Below are 24,052 nucleotides of genomic sequence, written 5' to 3'. Positions count from 1 at the left end.
AGGGGCGGAGACGGTTTAAGGAACGTAGATGGAAGTATGCTGACCGAATTATGTTATTAATGTGAGCCTGAAAAGAAAGTGAGCTGTCGAGGATGACACCCAGACTCTTGACCTGAGGGGAGGGGGAGACTATGGCGCTGTCAATAGTTAAAGAAAAGCTGTCAGATTCCATTCCATTCCATTTATTTGATAAAGCACATTTAAAAACAGCATGTGAGCTGACCAAAGTGCTGTACAGGGGTAAAAACATATAGGGTTAAAAGAATAATATTAAAGAATAAAACAACTAGAGCAGAACAAAAAGAACCATGAGAAGTCAATAAAATCAGTCAAAGAACAGTGTAAATAAACCAGATGTTGAGAGGGTGGATTTAGTGCCAACTAGAAGAAGTTCAGTTTTATTGCCGTTGAGTTTGAGGAAATTAGAGGTGAACCATGATTTGATTTCAGAGAGGCAGAGTGTAAGGAAGGATGGTGGGAGAGTTGAGTTGGGCTTACTGGAAATGTTGAGCTGGGTGTCATCCGCAAAGCAGTGAAACTGGATATTGAATTTGCGGAAGATTTTGCCGATAGGGAGGAGATATACTATGAAGAGGAGGGGCCCCAGGACAGAGCCCTGGGGCACACCTGACTTGACTGGGGAGGGTTCTGAGGTAAAGGATTTTAACTGGATGAACTGAGTGTGGCCAGTAAGGTAAGAATGAAACCAGCGGAGGGGGGTGTGAGTGATGCCTAAGGAAGAGAGTCTATTAAGGAGGATGGGATGAGAAATGGTGTCAAAGGCCGCACTCAGATCGAGGAGAATGAGAATAGAGATTAAACCAGAATCAGCAGCAATGAGTAGGTCGTTGGTGATCTTGATGAGAGCTGTTTCTGTGCTGTGGTGGGGATGGAAGCCAGACTGAAACTGTTCATAAAGGTTATTGCGGGTGAGATGGGAATAGAGCTGAGATGCAACAGTTTTCTCTAGGACTTTGGAAATGAAGGAAGATGGGAAAAGGGACGGAGGTTATTGAAATCATTGGGATCTAAACCAGGTTTTTTTTAGAATAGGGCTGACTGAAGTGGATTTGAATAGGGAGGGGAAAGTACCAGAGGATAGTGAGGAATGAATAATGGCCGTTATAAAAGGGAGCAGAGAAGAAAGTTTCAGTGGGTTAATTGATTTTAATATCCAAAAACATTTCTCAATTATGTTACTAATGTAGACCAATGAGACAGCAGTTTTCATCACATTTCACAAGATGTTACTACACCAGACCAATGAGGCACAGCAGTTTTTAACACCTTTCATACAATCAGATGATTTTTATTAGGATGTTCATGAAAAATTCTGTGATTTCTTTCAATACCTCTTAGGTTAATTGATTTCAATACCCAAAACCATTGCTCAATGATGTCACTAATGGAGACCAATGAGACACAGCAGACTGACTTATCTATTGAAAAAAGCTATTGAAAAAAATCTTGTCATTTTGGATAAAAATCATAATAAAAAACATCAGATTGTGTGAAATGTGTTAAAACTTTTGTGCCTTGTAAATATAGTTTAGTAACACAAGTCAGAATAAATTTTGAGTTATTTAGGCAATTATTCTGGACGATTTTGATTGTTTTTTGTACTCGTTTACAAAGGACTACAAATTTGTTGATAGTCCCTAAGCGAACCACCATAGCCATTAGCGAGTCCTCGGAACTCAGCTAGCCGCAGTCTGTGCCGTAGCGCACGGCATGAAGATTTTATCGCTGACCGTGGGAACCAATGTCTGTCGAATACCCAACGTCCTTCAAGCTAACTTCACCGCGGTGGGCATGTGTATGTCTAAAATGCAGTGTGTGCCATCATATTATTATGATGGGTGGGTATTATATGCATGTATTTTAATGTTTTCAAAACCTTATCAAAATGTTTAAATATCCAGAAAGGTTAAAACTATTAACCAGGCAGATTGTTTGATATCATTTCCCACCCAGATGCAGAGCGTTACCTGACCTCCAAACCAGAGATTAATAAAAAAAAACAGCCCAATAAGTGGCGCCGTCATTTCTGCCCTAAAACACCCCCGAACGTCACAAATAAAACCACTCGATTGTATTAATAAGTCAGTTGTAGCACACCTTCTGAATGATTTATTTGCTCTCACATCCCGTCGTTTTTCCTACAAGAATTTCCTAATATGTCCCCGTTTAAGAAAGCTGTGTGGTTCAAGTTTTTTTTTAACAAGGATTTGTTTGAACCTGACTGAAGTGAACGGTCACCAACTGCTTCGGTTAGCTAACTGTACTCTTAGCATGGCAAGCAAACAAAACAGCTCGTTAACTTCACTTACATCTTTCTGTTCTGGTTTGATGTTGAACAAGTTGAGTCTCTGAAATCGCGCTTTCATCCCATCAGCCGTAAACTTCACAAAAACCGAGACCTCCGCAGCTACTTCTCCGTAACGAACTTGTTACGGTATGGGGAACTTCGGTATCATATCTACGGAAAGTTCGTTTTACTCCCTCAAACTGAGGAAGATCGTGCGGTTTGCTGTCAAGTTAGCGAACACAAGAATCTGTCCTTATCCGGTTTAGTACTATGAAAATAATACTACATCGACACCCTCCGCGTTGCAATAGTACAATGTCTGATATTATTTTGAAGGCACACTAAGCGACTTCCGCCTTTTCCCATTCTAACGCTTGTGAAATGTGTCGGTTCATTTCTCCAATGTCTTCTGAGGACGGGTTGGACTCGGTTCCTGTCCGGAGCAGTCAAACGTTTTGGCGGGTCCACAGATGTTTGACATAACCGTTTTCTACGTTTACATGCCAGAAAATAAATAAATACCGGGTAAATACTTCCTGTCAGCTGCTGGACCAGCGCCTCAATTAGGCAGGAATGAATATCGTTCACATTTAAATTAACTGTTGCAACTTGTCTGAATAAATAAACACCTAATAATAAAAGTACAATGTTCCCCATATTAATTATTTCAAAAATAATGGAAGTAATCTGTTCATTTTGCACAAATATAATATTGGCATCTAAGTACTTATAGCATTAATATCACTAATGATTTTGTTTTCTATTGCTGTATGTGCTATTGATTTTATTTTTTACTTATTTTTAAAACAACATAAAAAATGTAAGTCCAACACTGTACTATTAGGCTATTTTCTGTAGATTAATACAGCTTTGTGGTATTAATATTCATTTCAATTTTAATACTTCAGTTAATTTACTTTAGAGGTATGGTCATTCTGGTCCCAGAGGGCAGCGTATTTCATTAGTTTTCCTGCTTTAACACACCCAAGCTGAATCGGCAGGTGTTTCAACCATTAAATTAAGTGTGTTGGAACAGAGAAACAAAAACATGCAGGATAGCAGCCCTCGAGGATTGGAGTTGCTCACCCTTGCTTTAGACAGTATGATATAATCTGCCAACATTTAAATAATCAAACAGACACATTTCCTAGTGGACATTTTTTAACACATACAGCAATGAAGGCAAAACATTAGTGAAATAATACTTTCCTTTCAACTGAACAATCTGTAAAGAACCATTAAAATTGTTAGTACATAAAATTAAGCATGTAATTTTTAATAGAATTTAATAGAACAAAATACATTATTGATCCCACAGTGGGGACATTCGCTTGTTACAGCAGCACCAAGACTTAAGAGAATAATTTGAAGAAAAAATAATAACAAAGGTACATTCTGAGGTTAAACTATTAACCTCAGAAGTATTACTGTAATATTTAAGAATCTGAAAGTAAAACTTGCTACTAAAACAAGAATAACAACATTTTTCTGAAGCCTTTCACCCTGAGGGAAAGTGAACTTTAAGCACCCAAGTGGTGACACCCAGTGGTTGCTCTTAACCTCAGCAGCTCAAGAGGAAACTAGCTCTATTCATAAGAGTTGTTTCTACCCCCTGGGACAAACAGGTCTTTATAACTGTGCGTGTGTGCGTGCGTGCGTGCGTGTGTGTGTGTCATTGTTTAATGAACACATGTTAAGTGTTTTGTTTATCCTTGAGATGTAGAGACTTTACCTGGGGGCTTTTTCACAAATCAAGTTAATCCCAAAAACCAGTCTCTTTTTTCAAAATCCCAGTTTCTCTTCCCTAAATGTGGTTCAGTGAATGTGGATAACCTGAAACCCCTCCCATCGGTTCTTATCAGACAGGTGAGCTGTATGTCAACCACACCTTCTTAGCACCTTTTTGGGTGTATGACTCGCATTCCTAGGGGAAGCCTCAGCTTAAGGTGAAGCAGAACAGGAGTCAAAAGGATGGATAAAAAGAACAAGGACGAACACGCCCCTTACAAGGATAAACTTCTAAAGGAGGCTAGAGATTGTTATTTTCAGAAATTGTCTACAGTCGACATTGTAGATCCCTGCGACTTCAAAGGAAACAAATGGAGCTCAGACGTTTCATCATTACTGCTGAAAATACGTCACTTGGGTAAACGTAGCACTACTTCAACCTATTTATAATCGAGTAAAACATGACTCCACTAACACAGGCGCTGGGCCAGGTTATTTTCTGCATGAGCCTTAAACATGTTATCAATGTAAGTTACAAGCAGATACAGAAACCATACCAACATGCTGCGGTCGCGCTAGACACGTTTGTTTTCATTGACCGTCAGAGTTAAAAATCGGTCAAGATCGTTTCCTCCCATCATTTTCACTTCTCATAATAGATAAAAATTCACAATTAAATTAAATTAATAGTCTTAACAAGCTGACCAGCATGTCCAGCAACACATTAATGTTACAATAAAACAATTTCACTTAAAGCAGGAACATTTTAACTTGCATGCTGGTTCTGCTGCTGCTGTGAGCCACAGACGCGCTCAGAGGTGTTCTCCACAGCTCCTCAGTGCGCTGATAGCGAGCTGTGCTGAGCATGGTGTCCAAGTCGGAGATAATGCTCAGATGTTCTGATGGGAATATTTTCTTCATATATTTTGTTACCTCCATGATGTTCTCAGTGCTTAACATTTAACATATCTGCATGCGTTGGGGTAATTCCAGTCAGAATGACCAAGAGCCTTGAGATTTCTCCATCTAAATAAACAGTAAAAAACAGAAAATATCCGGTTGACATGACCCCTGCCTACATTTAACTTTTTGCCTTCTTGTGAGGCTGCACAGTGGCGCAGTGGTTAGAGCGGTTGCCTTGCACCAAGAAGGTTCTGGGTTCGCTTCCCGGCCTGGGATCTTTCTGCATGGAGTTTGAATGTTCTCCCTGTGCATGCGTGGGTTCTCTCCGGGTACTCCGGCTTCCTCCCACAGTCCAAAAACATGACAGTTAGGTTGATTGGTCTGTCTAAATTGTCCTTAGGTGTGTGTGTGTGTGCATGATTGTTTGTCCTGTGTGTCTCTGTGATGGACTGGCTCTGACCAGGGTGTACCCCGCCTGATTGCCCGTTGACCGCTGGAGATAGCCCCCGCCACCCTACGTGGACAAAGCGGGTTCAGACAATGGATGGATGGATGGATGGCCTTCTTGTGAAGATAGCATGGTGGCCCTTCACTCAACAGGAGTGCACCATTTTCTGCAGGTTAATTAGCTCTCAACACACAAGCAACCGGTGCTTCCTTTGTTTAAACACCTAGCTATCCCATCATGCAACGCGCTACAGTGCCTGATAAGTCACCTGACAAGGACAGATTCACCATGGTAACACATGCTGGAGAACAAACCTGCTCTGTGGAAGGCTAGCAGTTAAGCTTGCTGAAGCTTGGTGAATATGACTGGACAAGGCATGTGACGTCCCCTTTTACTTGTCAGCAGCAGGCAGCTATTAAGTGGTGAATTAGCACCACCGCTGGCCCATAGTGGTAGCAGCTGCTGCAGCTTTGCTCTTGATGCCTAAATTAATACATGTGGAGTTTAAACTATTGAAAATGAGTTGTAATTGAATTCGCATCTTAACACCTTTGTATTTAATCATTTGCAGCTGGCATTTCATTCCACTGATATTGCTCCAGATGTCAGCATTATTAAAAAGTGTAATTATACATTGCTTCGCATAAATGAGTACAGCCCACTACATTTGTCAGAAAACTTTTAATTTCCTTTCAGAATCAATGTTTTCGATGAGATGCCTCACTACAAAAATACTCCCTCAAATAAAGACCATTGATTGCAAAAGGATTTTCCCAACAAATATATTCAAGCCCATGTTGTAAAAATGACTACACCTCAATTAGTCTAAGGAGAAAATCCACACTTAAAATTGCAATATGTCGCCAACTTGTTCATTCCATGCCTAGAAGACTTGGTGCTGTCCTTGAAAATCATGGTGGTCATACAAAATACTAATGTAATTTTTGCCCTAACCAGTTTTAGTAAAACTGAAGATTTTGTGATCTAAGTTAGACCTAGTCCACACGTAGCCGGGTTTTTTTTAAAACGAATATCCGCCCCTCCAAAAACTTGCATCCACACCACGTCGTTTAAAAAAAACTGTCCACACGTACCCGGATAAATACGTTGTTAAGGACATGCCAGACCTGTAGGCGGCAGTACTTCCCCCGTTCTTAACCTCGTCCTTCATCTGTGGTGTTCCGCAAGGAGCAGTAATTCCGCTTGCAAAAACAAACAAGCAAAAACAAACAAGCAAAAAGCGCTTGGACAATTGATAAAGCGAGCGCAGCTCTGAGGGCATCCATGCTGTCGGCTAGTGTAAACACAGGTCGCACACGTGATGTCAGCATTTTTTGTCTCGGAAAGTGACGTCGCGGACCTTAAAACTCCGGTTTTGTCTGTCCACATGCAGACACCCAAAACGGAGAAAACGCAGATCTTCACTTTGGCCGGAGTTTTTAAAAAGATCCGTTTTCGTGTGAAAAAAATCCGTTTTCATGTGGATGACAGGCCAAAACATAGGGAAATATCTACGTTTTGGCAGATCCCCGGCTACGTGTGGACAGGGCCTTATAGGTAATGTTCTTGTATAAAGATTTGAACATGTTGTAGGGATCAAAGGAACAGCGCTAGGTTGGTTTGAATCCTACCTGTCTGACAGATTTCATTTTGTAAATGTACATGACAAATCTTCTTCATACTCCAGGGTTACTTGTGGAGTACCACAGGGTTCAGTGCTTGGACCAATTCTTTTTACTATATATATATATATATATGCTCCCAATTGGTAAAATCATTAGACAACATGGGATAAACTTCCACTGTTATGCTGATGATATTCAGTTATATTTATCCATTAACCCTGATGAACCTAATCGGTTAGGTAGATTACAGGCTTGTCTTGAGGACATAAAAAATTGGATGACTCTAAACTTTTTGCTTTTAAATCAAGACAAGATGGAAGTTCTCATCTTTGGACCAGAAATCCAGAAAAGGAAATGTCTTAGTCAATCACCTGACCTGAATGGCATTGATCTCCGAGAACAAAGTGAAGAACCTTGGTGTTATCTTTGACCAGGACATGTCATTCAAATCCCACATTAAACAGGTTTGTAGGATTTCCTTTTTCCACCTTCGGAATATTGCTAAGATTAGAAGCATCCTTTCCAGGAGTGATGCTGAAAAACTAGTTCACGCATTTATTACATCAAGACTGGATTACTGTAATTCATTACTCTCAGGAAGTCCAGAGAATGTAGTTAAAAGTCTTCAGCTTGTCCAAAATGCTGCAGCTAGAGTTCTGATGAGAATTAAAAAGAGAGATCATATCTCTCCTGTCTTGGCTTCCCTACATTGGCTACCTGTTAAATTCAGAATAGATTTTAAGATCCTCCTTGTCACATATAAAGCTCTTAATAATCAAGCTCCATCATACATCAGTGATCTGATTGTTCCATATGTTCCTAACTGAGCACTTCGCTCTCAGAATGCAGGTCTACTGGTGGTTCCCAGAATATCTAAAATTAGAATGGGAGGCAGATCTTTTAGTTATCAGGCTCCTCTCCTGTGGAACCAGCTCCCAGCCTTAGTCTGTGAGGCAGACACCTTGTCTACTTTTAAGAATAGGCTTAAAACATTTTTATTTGATAGGGCCCATGGTTAAAATCTGATGTTAGCCTAGATCTGGACAAGTGGGGGAGTACAGGGAGGTGGAGTGTACAGTCGGTAAAGACGGCTCTCCCTTGCCCTCCCTCCAACATGCCTCCATCTAAAAAGGCTAGGTTATCCAGAGTTATCTCTGTAGTTATGCTGCTATAGGCTTAGACTGCTGGAGGATACACTGACCACTTTTCACACTCTACTACTTTCTTCCACAATCTGCTCTTTAACTGTATTATTTCCTGCAATTCCAGCTGTTAACTTTATTTTCTCTCTAAGTGTTTTTCTCCCCAGAAGAAGCTACAATGATGTTCTGCTGAGCTGTGGTGGCCTCATGGAGGGGGTCATTGTCTAGCACACTGCTGCTAACCACTTAAACATTCTCCCTCTCCTGATAAATAACAGGAGGATAAATTATCATTATCATAACTTTTAGCTTTCCTTGACGTTGGATGTGCTACTACTAGTTTACCCGTTTAATTATAGATCCACTAGGATAAATACAACAAAGTTTATCCCTCACCAAATAGAATATTTACTAAGAAATCACAATGTAACCATAGATATGGCACCAGACCCGTGCCACAACCCGTGCACGCGCATTGGGTCCACGGCGCGCGTGTGAACGGGACTTGCGAGCGAAAATATACATGGCAGCGTGCGTGTGAACGGGACTCGCGAGCGAAAATATACATGGCGAGAGGTCATTTGTGCACTGAGAGGGAGCAAACTGTGTCTGTGAGCGCACAAGGATGTGCACAAGTGACAAACCTGCGTGCGCGCGTTGCCAACGAGCACACGGCAGAGGAAAACGTGTGCGCGCGGCAGCCTCTCTGCGCGCTCGGTTTCTAATTCCGCTCGCTCGGCTGTGAGGAGTTTTGGCACTCTGGAGGCGTGGCCTGTGGCAGATCTTCCCTGTCCTCTGATTGGTTAGTTTACCCCGCACTTTACTCTCTACCTATCTATATAAAAAAATCTGAGATTCAGTAGTTGCTGTCATAGCTCAGCTGGGAGAGCGGGTGACTCTCACCCTGGAGGATCCAGGTTTGACTCCGGCCAAGGAACATAGAATTGATGTCATATTATTCTTTCCTAATTCCTGTGATATTATTTTACAGTTGTGACCGTTCAACTGTCATTAAACGTCCGAATGTTTGCTGGGCAGTGTTTTAAAAAGTGCACATAAGCTAGATGGTTTTAACCAGGTAAAAATAGACTTGTGGGTGTAGGTATGTTCAAGTTTAAAAAGTTCTTACCTCATTAATGTATTGTTTATTTTTTCAGCATTTAATTGACAAATTATCCTTTCAAATAATTAATTGATGAGTTACATAATTGTCCATTTAGAATTGTTGAATGGACTGAGTCAAGTTTGGTGCACTTTATATATTTCAAAACATGTTTTTTTTTTATTATGCATATAAATAATTTTAATGTTAATTTATTGAAATATTTCTATTTTTTCATTACCTCACCCTTGTTTTGACAAAAACAAGACCTTGCTGGATAATATCACGGAGAAACTATTTGTTCACAGTACTTGGCTCAGTGAGGATCTGTATACCAAAGGAGGAGATACTCAGAAATCTGTCTGCAGATTGTTACAACCCAGACTGGAAGTGGTGGGCTGTAATAAGAAAGGAGACCAAACAGAGGAGTGGGGGGTTCAACAACTGATTTATTTAACCAAAGTAAGGATTTACTAAAGCAAGTTAGTGAACAGAAAATGGCCATCTCAAGGTTTTACTCGGATGTCCCTCAGCAGGGTGCAGCACCGTTGAAGGCCATCTGAATGAAAGCTTTATATGCAGCTTCTTTATGAAAGTGTGTAAATATACAGTGTGGTTGCCGTACATATGTTGACGTTCTCAGACATCAGGCTTCTTTGCCCAGGCCTTCACTAGTGGGCTATTTTAAAAGTTGGTAAGGAGAAAAACCACAGCATATAGCTGATTGTTATTCCCCTCCTTGCATTTGTAAACAATCAAAAACCTAGTGTTCTTGGACCAGATGAATGGAGCGCTCCACATGCACTCAGAGATGTTATGGCTTCTGTTTCTATAACTTTACATGCAGACATTTGAGGTTTGCCAGAAAGAAAAGCTGGCCTCTACACTTTGCAGGGCACAATGTCATCAATGAAGAAACCCCTGTCTACCATGATGACCATCTCTAGTTGTAGCATTTTCAACACACCAGATTCCCAGGTTGGTCGCTGATAGTTCCAGCATACAGTGCTGAGACAAAGGTCACTGGCCTATGTGGCACAATCCAAATGAGCCTCTTCAGAGTGCAGTTGAACTTGAGGAAAATAAATGACTCTGGAAGAGAGGGGAATATTGACACCTCAGATCAGTGCAGTCAAGAATTACTGGTGTTTGGGTAGTCCTGAACGTGTTGTGATGCCCCCACCGTCTCATTGGGTTTTCATTTGTGTTTAATTGTGTTTTTCTTCTGTTGTAGGCAGCTCGTTAAGCAGCCTTGGAGGCACCTGGGCTCAGGGTGTGGTGCTGCCTACAAAGCCTACTGTTTTTCTGCTTTCACGGGGTCTCTCCTCTGTGGTTGAGAGTCCTCACTGGCCATTTTCTGTTCACTAACTTGCTTTAGTAAATCCTTACTTTGGTTAAATAAATCAGTTGTTGAACCCCCCACTCCTCTGTTTGGTCTCCTTTCTTATTACAGCCCACCACTTCCAGTCTGGGTTGTAACAATCTGCAGACAGATTTCTGAGTATCTCCTCCTTTGGTACACAGATCCTCACTGAGCCAAGTACTGTGAACAAAAGTTTCTCCGTGATATTATCCAGCAAGGTCTTGTTTTTGTCAAAACAAGGGTGAGGTAATGAAAAAATAGAAATATTTCAATAAATTAACATTAAAATTATTTATATGCATAATTAAAATAAAAGAAACATGTTTTGAAATATATAAAGTGCACCAAACTTGACTCAGTCCATTCAACAATTCTAAATGGACAATTATGTAACTCATCAATTAATTATTTGAAAGGATAATTTGTCAATTAAATGCTGAAAAAAATAAACAATACATTAATGAGGCAAGAACTTTTTAAACTTGAACATACCTACACCCACAAGTCTATTTTTACCTGGTTAAAACCATCTAGCTTATGTGCACTTTTTAAAACACTGCCCAGCAAACATTCGGACATTTAATGACAGTTGAACGGCCACAACTGTAAAATAATATCACAGGAATTAGGAAAGAATAATATGACATCAATTCTATGTTCCTTGGCCGGACTCGAACCTGGATCCTCCAGGGTGAGAGTCACCCGCTCTCCCAGCTGAGCTATGACAGCAACTACTGAATCTCAGATTTTTTTATATAGATAGGTAAAGAGTAAAGTGCGGGGTAAACTAACCAATCAGAGGACAGGGAAGATCTGCCACAGGCCACGCCTCCAGAGTGTCAAAACTCCTCACAGCCGAGCGAGCGGAATTAGAAACCGAGCGCGCAGAGGCTGCCGAGCGCGCAGAGAGGCTGCCGCGCGCGCACGTTTTCCTCTGCCGTGTGCTCGTTGGCAACGCGCGCACGCAGGTTTGTCACTTGTGCACATCCTTGTGCGCTCACAGACACAGTTTGCTCCCTCTCAGTGCACAAATGACCTCTCGCCATGTATATTTTAGCTCGCGAGTCCCGTTCACACGCGCGCTGCCATGTATATTTTCGCTCGCGGGTCCCGTTCACACGCGCGCTGTGGACCCAATCCGCGTGCACGGGTTGTGGCACGCTTCAAACGCCATACATAGACACATTGCTTGCTTGTGTGTGCGTGAGTGCGTGCGTGCCTGCCTGCTCTGTCTTCTCGATCCCCAGTGAGTCGAGGAGGATGGCTGCTTATACTGAGCCAGGATTATCTAGAGGTTTCTTCCTGTTAAAAGGGAGTTTTTTCTCCACTGTCGCTACATGCTTGCTTAGTATGAGGATTGCTGTAAAGTCACTGACACTAGTCAGTGACTTGATGCAATTTACTGGGTTCCTTATATAGGAAACATTTTTTTTCTGATTGGCTTAATGAACTGACCTGAATTGGAATGTTTATTATGTGAAGTGCCTTGAGACGACTCTTGTGATTTGGCGCTACATAAATAAATCCATCCATTTTATGAACCCGCTTTGTCCACGCAGGGTCGCGGGGGTGGGGGTGTGGGGGCTGGTGCCTACCTCCAGCAGTCAATGGGCAATCAGGCGGGGTACACCCTGGACAGAGTGCCAGTCCATCGCAGGGCAACACAGAGACACACAGGACAAACAACCACACACACACACACACCTAAGGACAATTTAGACAGACCAATCAACCTAACAGTCATGTTTTTTGGACTGTGGGAGAAAGCCGGAGTATCCGGAGAGAACCCACGCATGTACAGGGAGAACATGCAAACTCCATGCGGAAAGATCCCAGGCTGGGAAGCGAACCCAGAAACTTCTTGCTTCAAGGAAACAGCTCTAACCACTGCGCAGCCTATATAAATAAAATTGAATTGAATTATATTATTAACCTTAACCTTAATTTCCTGTTATAGAGTTAAACAAAGTGTTTAATAAAACCCAGACTTGTGAAATTTCTGGATATTGTTCTTTTGTTCACTGAGCTACTTATTAAATTTGTACTTTTAAAAAGGGCTATAATCATTTAAGGCGAGCACTGTATAACAGTTTTTGTCTGGGTTGGACCCATGTAGGGCTGCACATTTATATCGCAAATATATCGTTATCGCCATATCAGCATGCACAATATGCATATCGCAAAGAACAGATAAATATTGCAATGAATGGTCAGCTCAAATATTTGCTACACATAATGTATTCAATCAAATGGAAGCATGATTTTTTTACCACTCTAATAGAGCTCTTCACCCATTAGGCCAATCGGGTGGGTTCTCATAGGTTAAATGCCCGCCCCCGAGGCGGACAGCACTTCATTTTGATGGTTGGCAAACACCTGAGTTAGCTTTGTTCTGCTCTTTCTGCTGATTCTGCTTTTCCCAAGATCCACCAATTCCTTTTCTTCTTCCCTTTCCTCATATCTTTTGCTTTTCTCATTTTTATGCTTTAGACATTTTTTTTTCCTTTTTTGATTATTTTTGTTTGAGTTAAGTTTTTATTTATCGCGAGTAATATCATCGCAATATTAATCACTGTTATCGCATATCGCAGGTTTTCCTAACATTGTGCAGCCCTAGACCCATGTAATTAACATGCTATCCTGTTTTTTAAATGTAAAAATAGCCTTAAACAACTGGTAAGATGATACATGTGTAAATGAAAATACTTTATTGATGTGACTATAAAATGTAACAACTTGTACTCTAGTTACACGTGGCAAACAATATTTTAACTCATTCGCTGCCAGTGTTTCTCAGTTTTTACTGTTTTTTTAAGTCACAGAACGTTGTGCGCTAGGATGATGTCAACGCCAAAACAACCAAAACTAAGCGAAGACTCACCTCTTACATCAGGAAGAATCTGCGCGTTTCGAGCGTTATCCGTTCTTTCATAATCCGTTGTTGAATTGTGATCGGCAGAAGCTTTTCCGGTTCGTGCCTCACTTTTTTACAGCAGCGGCCCAAAACGATCTCTAACACATGGATTTTCTGCTTCCTGATCACGTGACGTATGCAGATGAAGATCTGCTTTAGAGCTGAGATGTTTGTTCTCAGGGTGCGAGGGCTCGTTCCAACACCCACACAGTAAAAACATGCAAATGACGACTTTAGTCGTCAGTGGCAGTGAATGAGTTAAAAGACATACGCGACACGTTTTCCTTGGTGTGTAACATGAGTGCTAAATGTGTATTTGTGACAAATAGTTTACAGCGTTACTTTAGGGTCACCTTCACAGAAAGTTATGTCAACACACCAATTTCTGAACCTATTGGGATTCCCCTGTATGACTGAAAACTCTCACACTCTAGTTGAACAGCTTGTTATACGCATGTAAAAACCATGCTTCTTCCCATTTTCTCCTTCCAATTGACTGAAGTTTTCTGTGCTCAACATGCAGCTTCTCTTGTGACCCCTCTTTATTGTTGTCCTAAATACTGATCGCTCCTCTTCAGTGAGTTTAGGATTCATCACCTGTTTGTTTAGTTATCTGGGTGTGGCCTGAATTTACTGTAGTCTCAAATGGTGTGTGTGTGTGTGTGTGTGTGTGTGTGCGTGTGTGTGTCACAACAGGTGGTCATGCCTGACATAATGACATTTTCAACAGGGCCGAAGCTACAGCTGTAATAACAAACGCATGCATAACAACTCCACAACAAAACACATTGCAACAGGAAGTGGTCTCCATGGTAACATGGTTTCATATCCTGCCTGGATGATATGAACCTCACTAATGTTCTCTCAGCCAAGAAACCCCACAGACATACTGAAGTACAGATTATTTGCATGTGTTCATGTCTGCATCGGTACGTGCTCAGTTATATTTACAGTACACTCCACAGCACATGGAGGCCGAGAGTATTTTTAAAACGTGCAGGTATTTTGTTATCCGAATCCATCACCACGTCATGTGAGAAACAAGAAAAGCAATGAGGTTAAGGTCAAAACGACACTTGGATCTGGAACCAAACAAAATCAGAAGGCTAATACTCGTCATTGTCTTTGGGATGTAGGGATGATCTTGCATGTCTCTGACCCAGCTCAGACACCAGCAGCACCTCTGCTGCTCACAGGAGGACTCTTGGAAATGTCAGGTGGAGGATTAAATGTCAGCAGGGTGTTTTAATATAAACACTTTGAACTGTGTCAAATGCTAGAATAAAATCATGGATGGGATGCAGTGGTGCCAGAACCGGTTTGTCTCAGGATGTTGTGTTAAATTCTGATACCGTCTTATTGCTCAGCCAGCTTTAGGTCATCTATATAAATATAGAGAAGATTCTGCTGTACTGAACCCTGTCCTGTATTCTCATCTTCATCTGACCCGTAAAACCTCTTTCACACCATCTCATCATTTATAGCCTGAGGTTGTGTAGACGTGTTTATGACTCACACACAGTCATTACAATGAACTTAATTTTAATATCTGTTCTGCCCAAGGGGGGAAGAGTTTTCTAGAGCTCATGATCAGCAAGTCATTCATGTCAATTTTCAGACATTTAAAGACCTGGGGTCTCATTTACCAAACATTGCATATAGATTCCTTACTAAAACCTTACTCAAGCTCGGCAAAAAAAATGTACTTACGCCAAGTAGGTTTGTGATCTATCAAACATGGAGTACGCACAGCTGCACGCAATCTCCGCTTCATGAATCAGAAACTATCTAGAAAGGTTCTCAGCTGCATTTTAGTCACATCCCGCCCTCACCACGCCCACTTACTGCCATAAATAATCAATGCAAAGTGCCTTGTGGATCTCATGCGTATACATAAGCCAGCTGTTGCAGCGCTCCGCCAATGACATGGCGACCGTAGATCAAGGATGTGCAATTTCACAAGCAGAAGTTGAGGTACCTGTGGGTGAGGTGCAGAAATGAAAGGAAATGAAAGGAAGTGCTTTTACAAAACAAATGAGAGAATCCATGGACTGGCACAGTGTTGCTGAAGCCATGCGTTTACATGCAGCCAGTAACCCTTTTAAAACCCGAATATTCACAATAATCCGGTTCCGCAGGTCCATGTAAACACAGCAAAAAACCCGGATATGCTCAAAAACCCGGTTACTACACCTGGGGTAACCCTTTTCTAACCCGAATGTTTGGTCGTGTAAACGCATATCGGGATATCCCCATCAAAGCGTGTGTTCTGCGCATGCTCTGTTCGCAAGGAATCTTGGTCTTTTGAGTAGCGAGACGTCTTGTATGCGCCAGAACACCGGAAGTAAACAACAAGTTGGGAGCAACATGGCGAGTCGCGGCACAGCACCACACTTTTGGAGTGACGAGGAAATGGGCCATTCCCATCTGTACCTGGTCGGCCCCAGCCTGGCCCGGTTGATTCCACACATTAGGTATGCAAGGAATGCAGTCAGAGACATTTTCAGCTTCTAGGTAATCAGCATGATAATGAATTGAGCATGTGGGCTGATTCTACCCACCAGTAGAGGCTTGCTCTAACGGAAGGTGTGAATTTGCTGTCAGCAGTGGGTGTGTTGGCCCTGGTCAGCTTGACGCAGACCACCTCAAAAAGACGGCTGAAAAACAGTCTTGTTGCACCCTGAAAAAAAGGCAGGCCACCAAAGCCCCATTCCCACCTGTACCGGGTCGGCCCGGGCCGGGTAGCGTAGGTTGTTTACATATCTGGGTGGCCTGGAATTTTCCCGGGCCAACCAAGGCTCATTCTCGGCCCTCTTCCCAAGGGGTACTGCTTCAGGCCGACCAGGGCCAATACGCCCACTGCTGACAGCAAATTCACACCTTCCATTAGAGCAAGCCTCTGATTGGTGGGTAGAATCAGCCCATTCACACCTTCCATTAGAGCAAGCCTCTGATTGGTGGGTAGAATCAGCCCACATGGGCTTAAGGCAAGGATGTGTGGAATCAACCGGGCCAGGCTGGGGCCGACTGGGGCTACCCGGCCCGGGCCGACCCGGTACAGATGGGAATGGCCCACAAGATATGTAAGCAAGCTATGCTATCCGGGCCGGGCTGACCAGGTACAGATGGGAATGGCCCATAAAGCGCAAACAAACACGGTCACTCTCTTCCGAACTGGGAAACATGTTGTTGTTTTCACAGATACCGGAACAAGAAGAACCGGAAATGACACATATTGCGTCAGGACGTAGTCCATACGTCTTGACGCTACCCCAACGTCCGCATTTACATCGGGTTAAGCAAGTTAGAGGTAACTCTTTCTATTTATGCTTGTTAATGGTGTAGCGTTATTAAGATCCTATTGTCTGCCCTTAACAGCTGCCCCTTCACACAGTAACAATGTGCATGAATCGCCAAGGTCGGATGCTGGTTTCAGTATGTTTACATTCCAGGAGAAGAGACAGAAGAAGAGAAGAAGAACGCTTTCCATTAATTAATCAAAGTACTTTATTCGTGATAAAGCTAATCAAAGCATATGTTGATCATTAATAATCAGGCGAATGATCTGTGAAATAAAGATGTCATGAGTTATGTGTTTAATGAATAAACAGGACTGCACCAGACAGACTGATCTACATTGACATGGAAACGCATGACACATTGTTCTCAACCAGTCAGAACTTTCGTCTGTCGTAGAGAGAATCTGGGTTGTTTAATGAAGTTGTCCAATCCGGTTTACTAAGATTTATAAAAAACTAGGGGATATAAAACAAGGCAATGCCATTTTAAACTCCGTTCCATTTTAACCTCAGTTCTGTTCAGTTGGAGGTCCTAAGGAGTTCCATTGTCATCATTAAGAAAGGTGCAGCCTGGCCAGATGCACTTTCCTACTTTAAGCTGAGAACTGTCAAGCTGGAGATTTCCGTCGTTTGAACAACAAGACGACGTCCCTTCAAAATAAGAGCTGAACTCGCTGACGCCTGCCGCTACTACTGGGAGTCGACCCTCAGACGGGCTTTGTAGTGCTGCGACCACTGTTTCACCAGCTCCAGCACATCTGAAGGTCCGAGGACCTGGCATTTCCTGATCTAACACGGGAGGCTCCATACGGTACGTGGTTACGGCAAAATGGCTGCTCATGTCATCAGTTTCTGAAGCCTCGTGGTAGCCTAGTCATAACAACCAGATTCGCTACGCCAGCCTAGAGATCCTGAACACACACACACACACACCAACACGATAACATTCAGATCCATATGCATACATCACAGAGTTAGTCCTGGTAGATTGTAAGAATTTATAATTATAGAAATTAAAGATTCTTAAACGATCCCAACTCTCTTTTCATGTCTCTCAGTCAATACAGAGTGTTTAAGTAAACTCCTGATGATAAAAACAACCACTTCTGATTATAATATTTAGATCTAATTACAGTGTATAAATATACAAACTACAGATCACTACAACGGGTTATTCTGATCAACTCAGAAACCCGAATACCGACCTTAACCTGATCATAACCCAAATATTGGCTGCATGTAAATGTAGATCTGTGGCTGATATATAAAAAAAAAGGTCCAATCGGGATTCGATCTGTGGACTCCAAGGTGAAAGTCACGCGCGCTAACCTGTCAGACAAACGAAGATCTCCCTTGTCCAAGTAGCCAGGGCACATGATTAATCAGGTCACAGTGACAGGACACACACACACACACACACACACACACACACACACACACACACACACACACACACACGTATGATATTCTGTCTCAATCTGTCCCCCTGCCCGTATTCTGCGTGTGTGTGTGCGCATGTGGGGGGTCTTGTTCTGTGTGAAAACGAACAGTGGCGTGGCCAGATCTTTTAAAATGGGGCGGCCCAGGTAGTGCACTTCGTTGTGCGTGGGTGGCACCAATGGTTATGCTTTTTCTTTTTTACCCCAAGCTTTTCGTGGATAAGTCTATTTAAAGGAAATTCAGTAGGGTGGCCAATCAGATTCCAATGTTGGCATGTGCTACCCCAGGCCACCCCCTGGACACACCCCTGAAAATGAAGCAGTACAAGTCATAATGCTGCAGGATTTCATAACTGTATCTTCTCAGCAGCAGCACTGCAGGTGCTCTCCATGTCCAACATGTGTGTAAGCCAGGTCCTTAGTCAACTTAAAGTTGTGCACATTTTTCTGCCAAGTTTTCTTTGATAAATCCCAAAGTTTGCGTGGAAAGTTGCTTACGCAGTTTTCCGACCCCGTTTTGTGTGTAAGCAAGCTTGATAAATGAGGCCCCTCAGATTATTATACAAGATGTAGGTCAATGGTGTTAAAAGTTGAAAGAGGCTAAGAACACCTCTCATCTCCCAGGTAGTTTTCATAAAGATCCTTCTTAGTTTGGTACAGTAGCCGCTTTTCATCCCGAGGTCTACCATTAGTGGTTATGATTCACATACTGGTACTTTCTCTCTTTGCCAACACGAAGAGAGTTTAACAACCATCTACCCACACATGGCCTGATAAGGGAGCTCAAGGAGCCCTGAGCAGATCTTAAAAGAATAATAATCATAGATTTACAAAACAAGAGCAGGGTCTAAGAAGGAGACCCAAACTGTTTCCCCAAGCTGTGGAGGAAAGAAAATACACACGTCTGGTTGTTTTGTGTTATTTTAAGTTTTACTCTCTCCTCTCACACCCAGTCTCCATTAGCCGTGTTGGTTTCTTCAGTATGTCATCATCATTTCCTCAGTACCTGTTCCTCATCTACTCTGTTATTTATAGATTTACCATTGTTTATTCTTAACCCCTGAAGCTCAATGAAGTGGTTTATTTTCCACCTGCTGCTTCTCGCTCATTGAGCCTTACGTTTGGGTCCATTTAAACCACAAAGAATAACGGAGGAAAGTTCTACACTTCTTGTTCAGTCTCAAATAAAGATTCATTCTGAAACTGAACCATTGTTGATGTGCTGATTTTAAAAATAACAAATACATTAAATGTTTGGCATAATTTTCCTGGATTTTCACTAAAATACTCTATTCCAAAGAGAAATGAATACTTCAAATAATAAAAGAAAAGTGTCATTACCATGCTGCAAGCACATAAACAAGATGTTGAAGGTAATTTAGTGGATTTAATTCTAGGTTTTTGCATTTATGCCTACCTTGGTGCTGTCCAGGCACTGGAAGACATAACAGGCAGACCCGAGTGGGTCTCTCACCAGGCAGGCAAAGATGCTGGGCTCCTGGCTGTTGTGGATCAGCTTGGTAACTTGGTGAGGACGACATTCAAACAGTACGTTGTGTGTCAGAGGGTCCCAGAGACTTTGCTCTCCCATAGTGGACACGCACCGCACCGACGACATGGATACATAGAGAAGAACTGTCTTGTTACATGAAAGAGGATCCATCTGCACCCCTCCAGGACTCTGGTCCTTCTTCACACACCTGCAGATTTCGGCCACCACCCAGGGGAGCATTGACATGGTTGTCAGGTGGCTAACTGGTTGAAAACCAATCATCATCAGTCTATATCTGATCTCCCCCTCATCTTTCTGTCCCCTCCAGGTCGAGCTTCTCTCCCGAGCACCAGCACATTTCTCGACAGTCTGAGGGGAAGAGGTGAGATGGGAAAGGGATGGACAGGAGTGGTGGTTTGGGGTTAGATTACGCCTGGTTTTGTCAGCTCTCTGGACTTCACCTCTCTTTGGCTTCATTTCAAAAACCAGTCCCTCCATGGTTTCTGAGACCAGAAGAGATGTATGCCCCCAACCTACCTGTAACACACAAAATCAGCTCAAGGTCAATCAGGCAAAAACTAACTTTAATTATTAAAACTTAGAGTTAAAAAAAGATAAATCAATTTCTAGACCAAAATGTATTATAAACTTTTGACTCAAAGTAGCCACCTTTGGCAGATATAACAGCTGAACACACTCATAGTATTCTTTCTACAATAGAAATCAAATATTCTTCAGAAAGTTCTTCCCACATCTGTTGCAGAAGTTCCCATAAATGTGTGGCACTTGTAGGTTGCTTTGCTTTCACTCTTCTGTCCAGTTCTTCCCAAACCAGCTTGACGGGGTTTAAGTCTAGAGACTGTGCTGGCCACTCCATGTTTACAAACTTACTATCTTGTGCTTTTTTCCTGAGGTAGTTCTGGCGTAGCTTGGACGTATGTTTTGGGTCATTATCTTGCTGTAGGATGAACCCCTGACCAACTAGGCGCATACCAGAGGGTACTGCAAGGCGCTGGAGAATGCTGTGGTAGCCATTTTGGTTCGGGGTGCCTCGGACTCTGTAGAAGTCACCAACCCTGGATCCAGCAAAACAGCCCCAGACCATCACACTTCCTTCTCCATGTTTGACAGTTGATGCCACACACTGTGGAATCATCCTTTCACCTACTTGACGGCGTACAAAGATCCTGCGTGATGAACCGAAGATTTTAAATCTGGATTAATCAGTCCGTACCTTCTTCCAGTCTTCAGTAGTCCAATGGCTGTGTTTCATGGCCCAGGCAAGCCTCTTATTCTGACGTCTTAGCAGTGGCTTTCTTGCTGCAACTCGTCCTGTCACACCTGCAGCTCGAAGTCTTCTCTTCACAGTTGCAACTGAGACTTGCTCACTACGACCACTATGAAGCTGTGCTTGAAGCGGTTGTCCTGTGAGCCGCCTATCACGCAAGCTGTTAACGCTCAGAAACTTGTCTTCTGATGCAGTTGTAGCTTTGGGTCTGCCAGACCTCTTTCTGTCAGAGTATGCCCCAGTTTCTGAGTGCCTCTGATGGTGAAGGAAACTGGACTCACTGACACTTTGCCTTTCTTTGCAATTTCTCTGTAGAAAAGACCTGCATTTTTAAGTGTTACGATAGTCTGTCTCTCTTCCATTGTAATTGCTTTTTTTCCTCGCCATTTTTGTAGCAACACATCATCAGCAGTACAATACCATTCAGCTGATGCTCATAAGTGTACGGTATATTCCAACACTGCTTTTATGCAGACAGAGGGGGTTGGAAGTAATCCAGAGAAGTTGGAACACCTGTGGGAATTAGCAGCACCGGCTTTCAAGGCTTGATCAACCTCCATTGCTGCAGAACAGCTGTGTTCCCTGAAAAAAAGGCTTTTTGTATAATTCTGAAATGTACATTGCTTTTCAGTTTTGAGTAACCTTACCTATTTTTTAACCTCTGGCAGTTCACCACTTAACTTTGCAACATTTCTTGCTATTAATTGGACTTGAATGACTCAAACTGCAATAACTGAAAAAATGGGGCGTTCTAAAACTTTTAACCGGTAGTGTATACACACACACACACACACACACACACACACACACACACACACACACACACACACACACACACACACACACACACACACACACACACACACACACACACACCAAAATATATGGGGATATACATTGTAGGCCATTACTACTTACAATGTGTAACCATTTCCCAGCACACTAAATCAGCTGAGTGCCTTTTACAGCGTCAAGGACAAATACACATGACTGATATATTATAAGTAATATAAATACGCCTGCTGAGAAAAGAGCTCAGCTAACACCCATTCATTTAGATAAGGTTTGAACGGAACTGATAGGGCCTATGGTTAAAATCTGATGTTAGCCTAAATCTGGACAAGTGGGGGAGTACAGGGAGGTGGAGTGTACAGTCGGTAAAGACGGCTCTCCCTCTCCAACATGCCTCCATCTAAATAGGATAGATTATCTAGTTATCTCTGTAGTTATGCTGCTATAGGCTTAGACTGCTGGAGGACACACTGACCACTTTCCACACTCTACTGCTTTCTTCTACAGTCTGCTCTTTAACTGTATTATTTTCTGCTATTTCAGCTGTTAACTTTATTTTCTCTCTAAGTGTTTTTCTCCCCAGAAGAAGCTACAACGATGTTCTGCTGAGCTGTGGTGGCCTCATGGAGGGGGCCATCGTCTAGCACACTGCTGCTAACCACTTAAACATTCTCCTTCTCCTGATAATAACTTTTTGCTTTCCTTGACGTTGGATGTGCTACTATAGTTTACCCGTTTATTGTTAAAGTTTATCTCTCACCAAATAGAATATTTACTAAGACATCACAATAGAACTATAGACACATTATTGTGTGTGTGTGTGTGTTTGTGTGTGTGTGCGTGTGTGCTCTGTTTTCTCGATCCCCAGTGAGTCGTGGAGGATGGCTGCTTATACTGAGCCAGGATTCTCTGGTGGTTTCTTCCTGTTAAAATGGAGTTTTCCTCTCCACTGTCACTGCATGCTTGCTTAGTATGAGGATTGCTGTATACTTGATGCAATTTGCTGGGTTCCTTATATAGGAAACATTATTTCTGATTGGCTTAATGAACTGACCTGAATTGGAATGTTTATTATGTGATGTGCCTTGAGACGACTCTTGTCGCTATTTGGCGCTATATAAATAAACTTGAATTGAACTGACGTCATCAATATTGACGCGATATGACGTCTCCAGAGATAACCTGGATATAACATCTACTGATGACAGACACGAGAACAAAGCGGCTCCGTACTCACCTCCCGGTCGCTGACCTTGCATATTTAAAATGTCCAATTCAGTCTGCGGGGACACGCGGGTCAAACGGAAGTATTAAAGGAGCTAATGTCCTGTTGTTTAAGGTTGGAGCAGCAAAAGACAGCCCACAACACAAGCCGAACGCTTACGGTTTACTAAAGGAAAAGTGCGCAACGCAGAAGTTGCGCAGTGATTTCATCTCCGCCTGTCTTACCTGTTAGTCCCCTCCTGTCCAGGCTACACAAGACCTTTGCAGCTCTCCGTCTTTAACTCGGGTTAAATATAGCAGACAGGGCCAGTCAGACCTCCCTCTTCTGCATGGCATGCGCATGATGCCCGCGTGCGCTGCCGGAAGATGAAAGGGGGCCCATCTACACACCTGGTGACAATTAGTAACTACACTCACTTAGTTGTCAATTTTTACTTTATCACTCAAAGTTGTGGCAATTTTGAAGGAAAATCGTATTTTATTTGAAAATAAAAAGCTTATAAGCACAGTATTTCACTCCTCAGACACAGAGTGGTGTTAATGGCAGAATAAGCAGGTTTCGACTCAATTGAACCAAAAGAGAACAGTGGTTGTATGAAAGGCATTGCAGAATGTCTCCACCTCGTGGCGTTCTAAGACTTGAGGTTGACATTTCTCCGTAAATCTTGTTTCCCTTCCCATGGCACATATGTAAAGTGTGTAATGTGTACACTGCTGTTCTAAAGTGAGGTCATGAACAGGTCTGAATAGGGAATGTACCAAATGAATAGTATATGCACACACTGAGTCAGTAATATAATGGAAATGATGAATGTTTTCTTAGATTTTATACTTTTGCAGCAAATCCAGCCTGGCAGACATCAGGCATTCTGGCTGACAAGTGTTCATAGTAATCTGATGAGATATTACCCCGGAACATCTCAGAAGACTGGTCATTACGTTCAGGATTCTGCCAACTAGGGCTAATTAAGCCCCGCAACAGGAT

General features: G+C 42.4%; 1 protein-coding gene across 5 annotated transcripts in view; it reads right to left on the bottom strand.

Moving 5' to 3' along the window:
• The window catches only part of tbc1d1 (TBC1 (tre-2/USP6, BUB2, cdc16) domain family, member 1), an 89,383-nt gene extending 65,977 nt beyond the window's left edge, over positions 1 to 23,406 (bottom strand). For 2 of the 5 annotated variants that reach the window (XM_070553807.1, XM_070553810.1), the window contains exons 1-2: positions 23,293 to 23,406; positions 19,689 to 20,300 (exon numbers count right to left, since the gene is read on the bottom strand). In XM_070553807.1, the coding sequence (XP_070409908.1) occupies positions 19,689 to 20,261 (573 nt within the window). In that variant the 5' untranslated portion in view covers positions 20,262 to 20,300; positions 23,293 to 23,406. Of the gene's footprint in view, positions 1 to 2,330; positions 2,539 to 19,688; positions 20,301 to 23,080; positions 23,111 to 23,292 lie in introns of those variants that run through there. The other 3 variants (XM_070553809.1, XM_070553808.1, XM_054751555.2) reach the window with 3 other exon arrangements.
• Between the last annotated feature and the right edge of the window lie 646 nt (positions 23,407 to 24,052).

The sequence above is a fragment of the Nothobranchius furzeri genome, chromosome 7 (assembly GCF_043380555.1).
Source record: "Nothobranchius furzeri strain GRZ-AD chromosome 7, NfurGRZ-RIMD1, whole genome shotgun sequence".
NCBI lineage: Eukaryota > Metazoa > Chordata > Actinopteri > Cyprinodontiformes > Nothobranchiidae > Nothobranchius > Nothobranchius furzeri.
The sequence above is the reverse complement of the archived record's forward strand: the minus strand, read 5'-3'. Positions and strand labels throughout refer to the sequence as shown.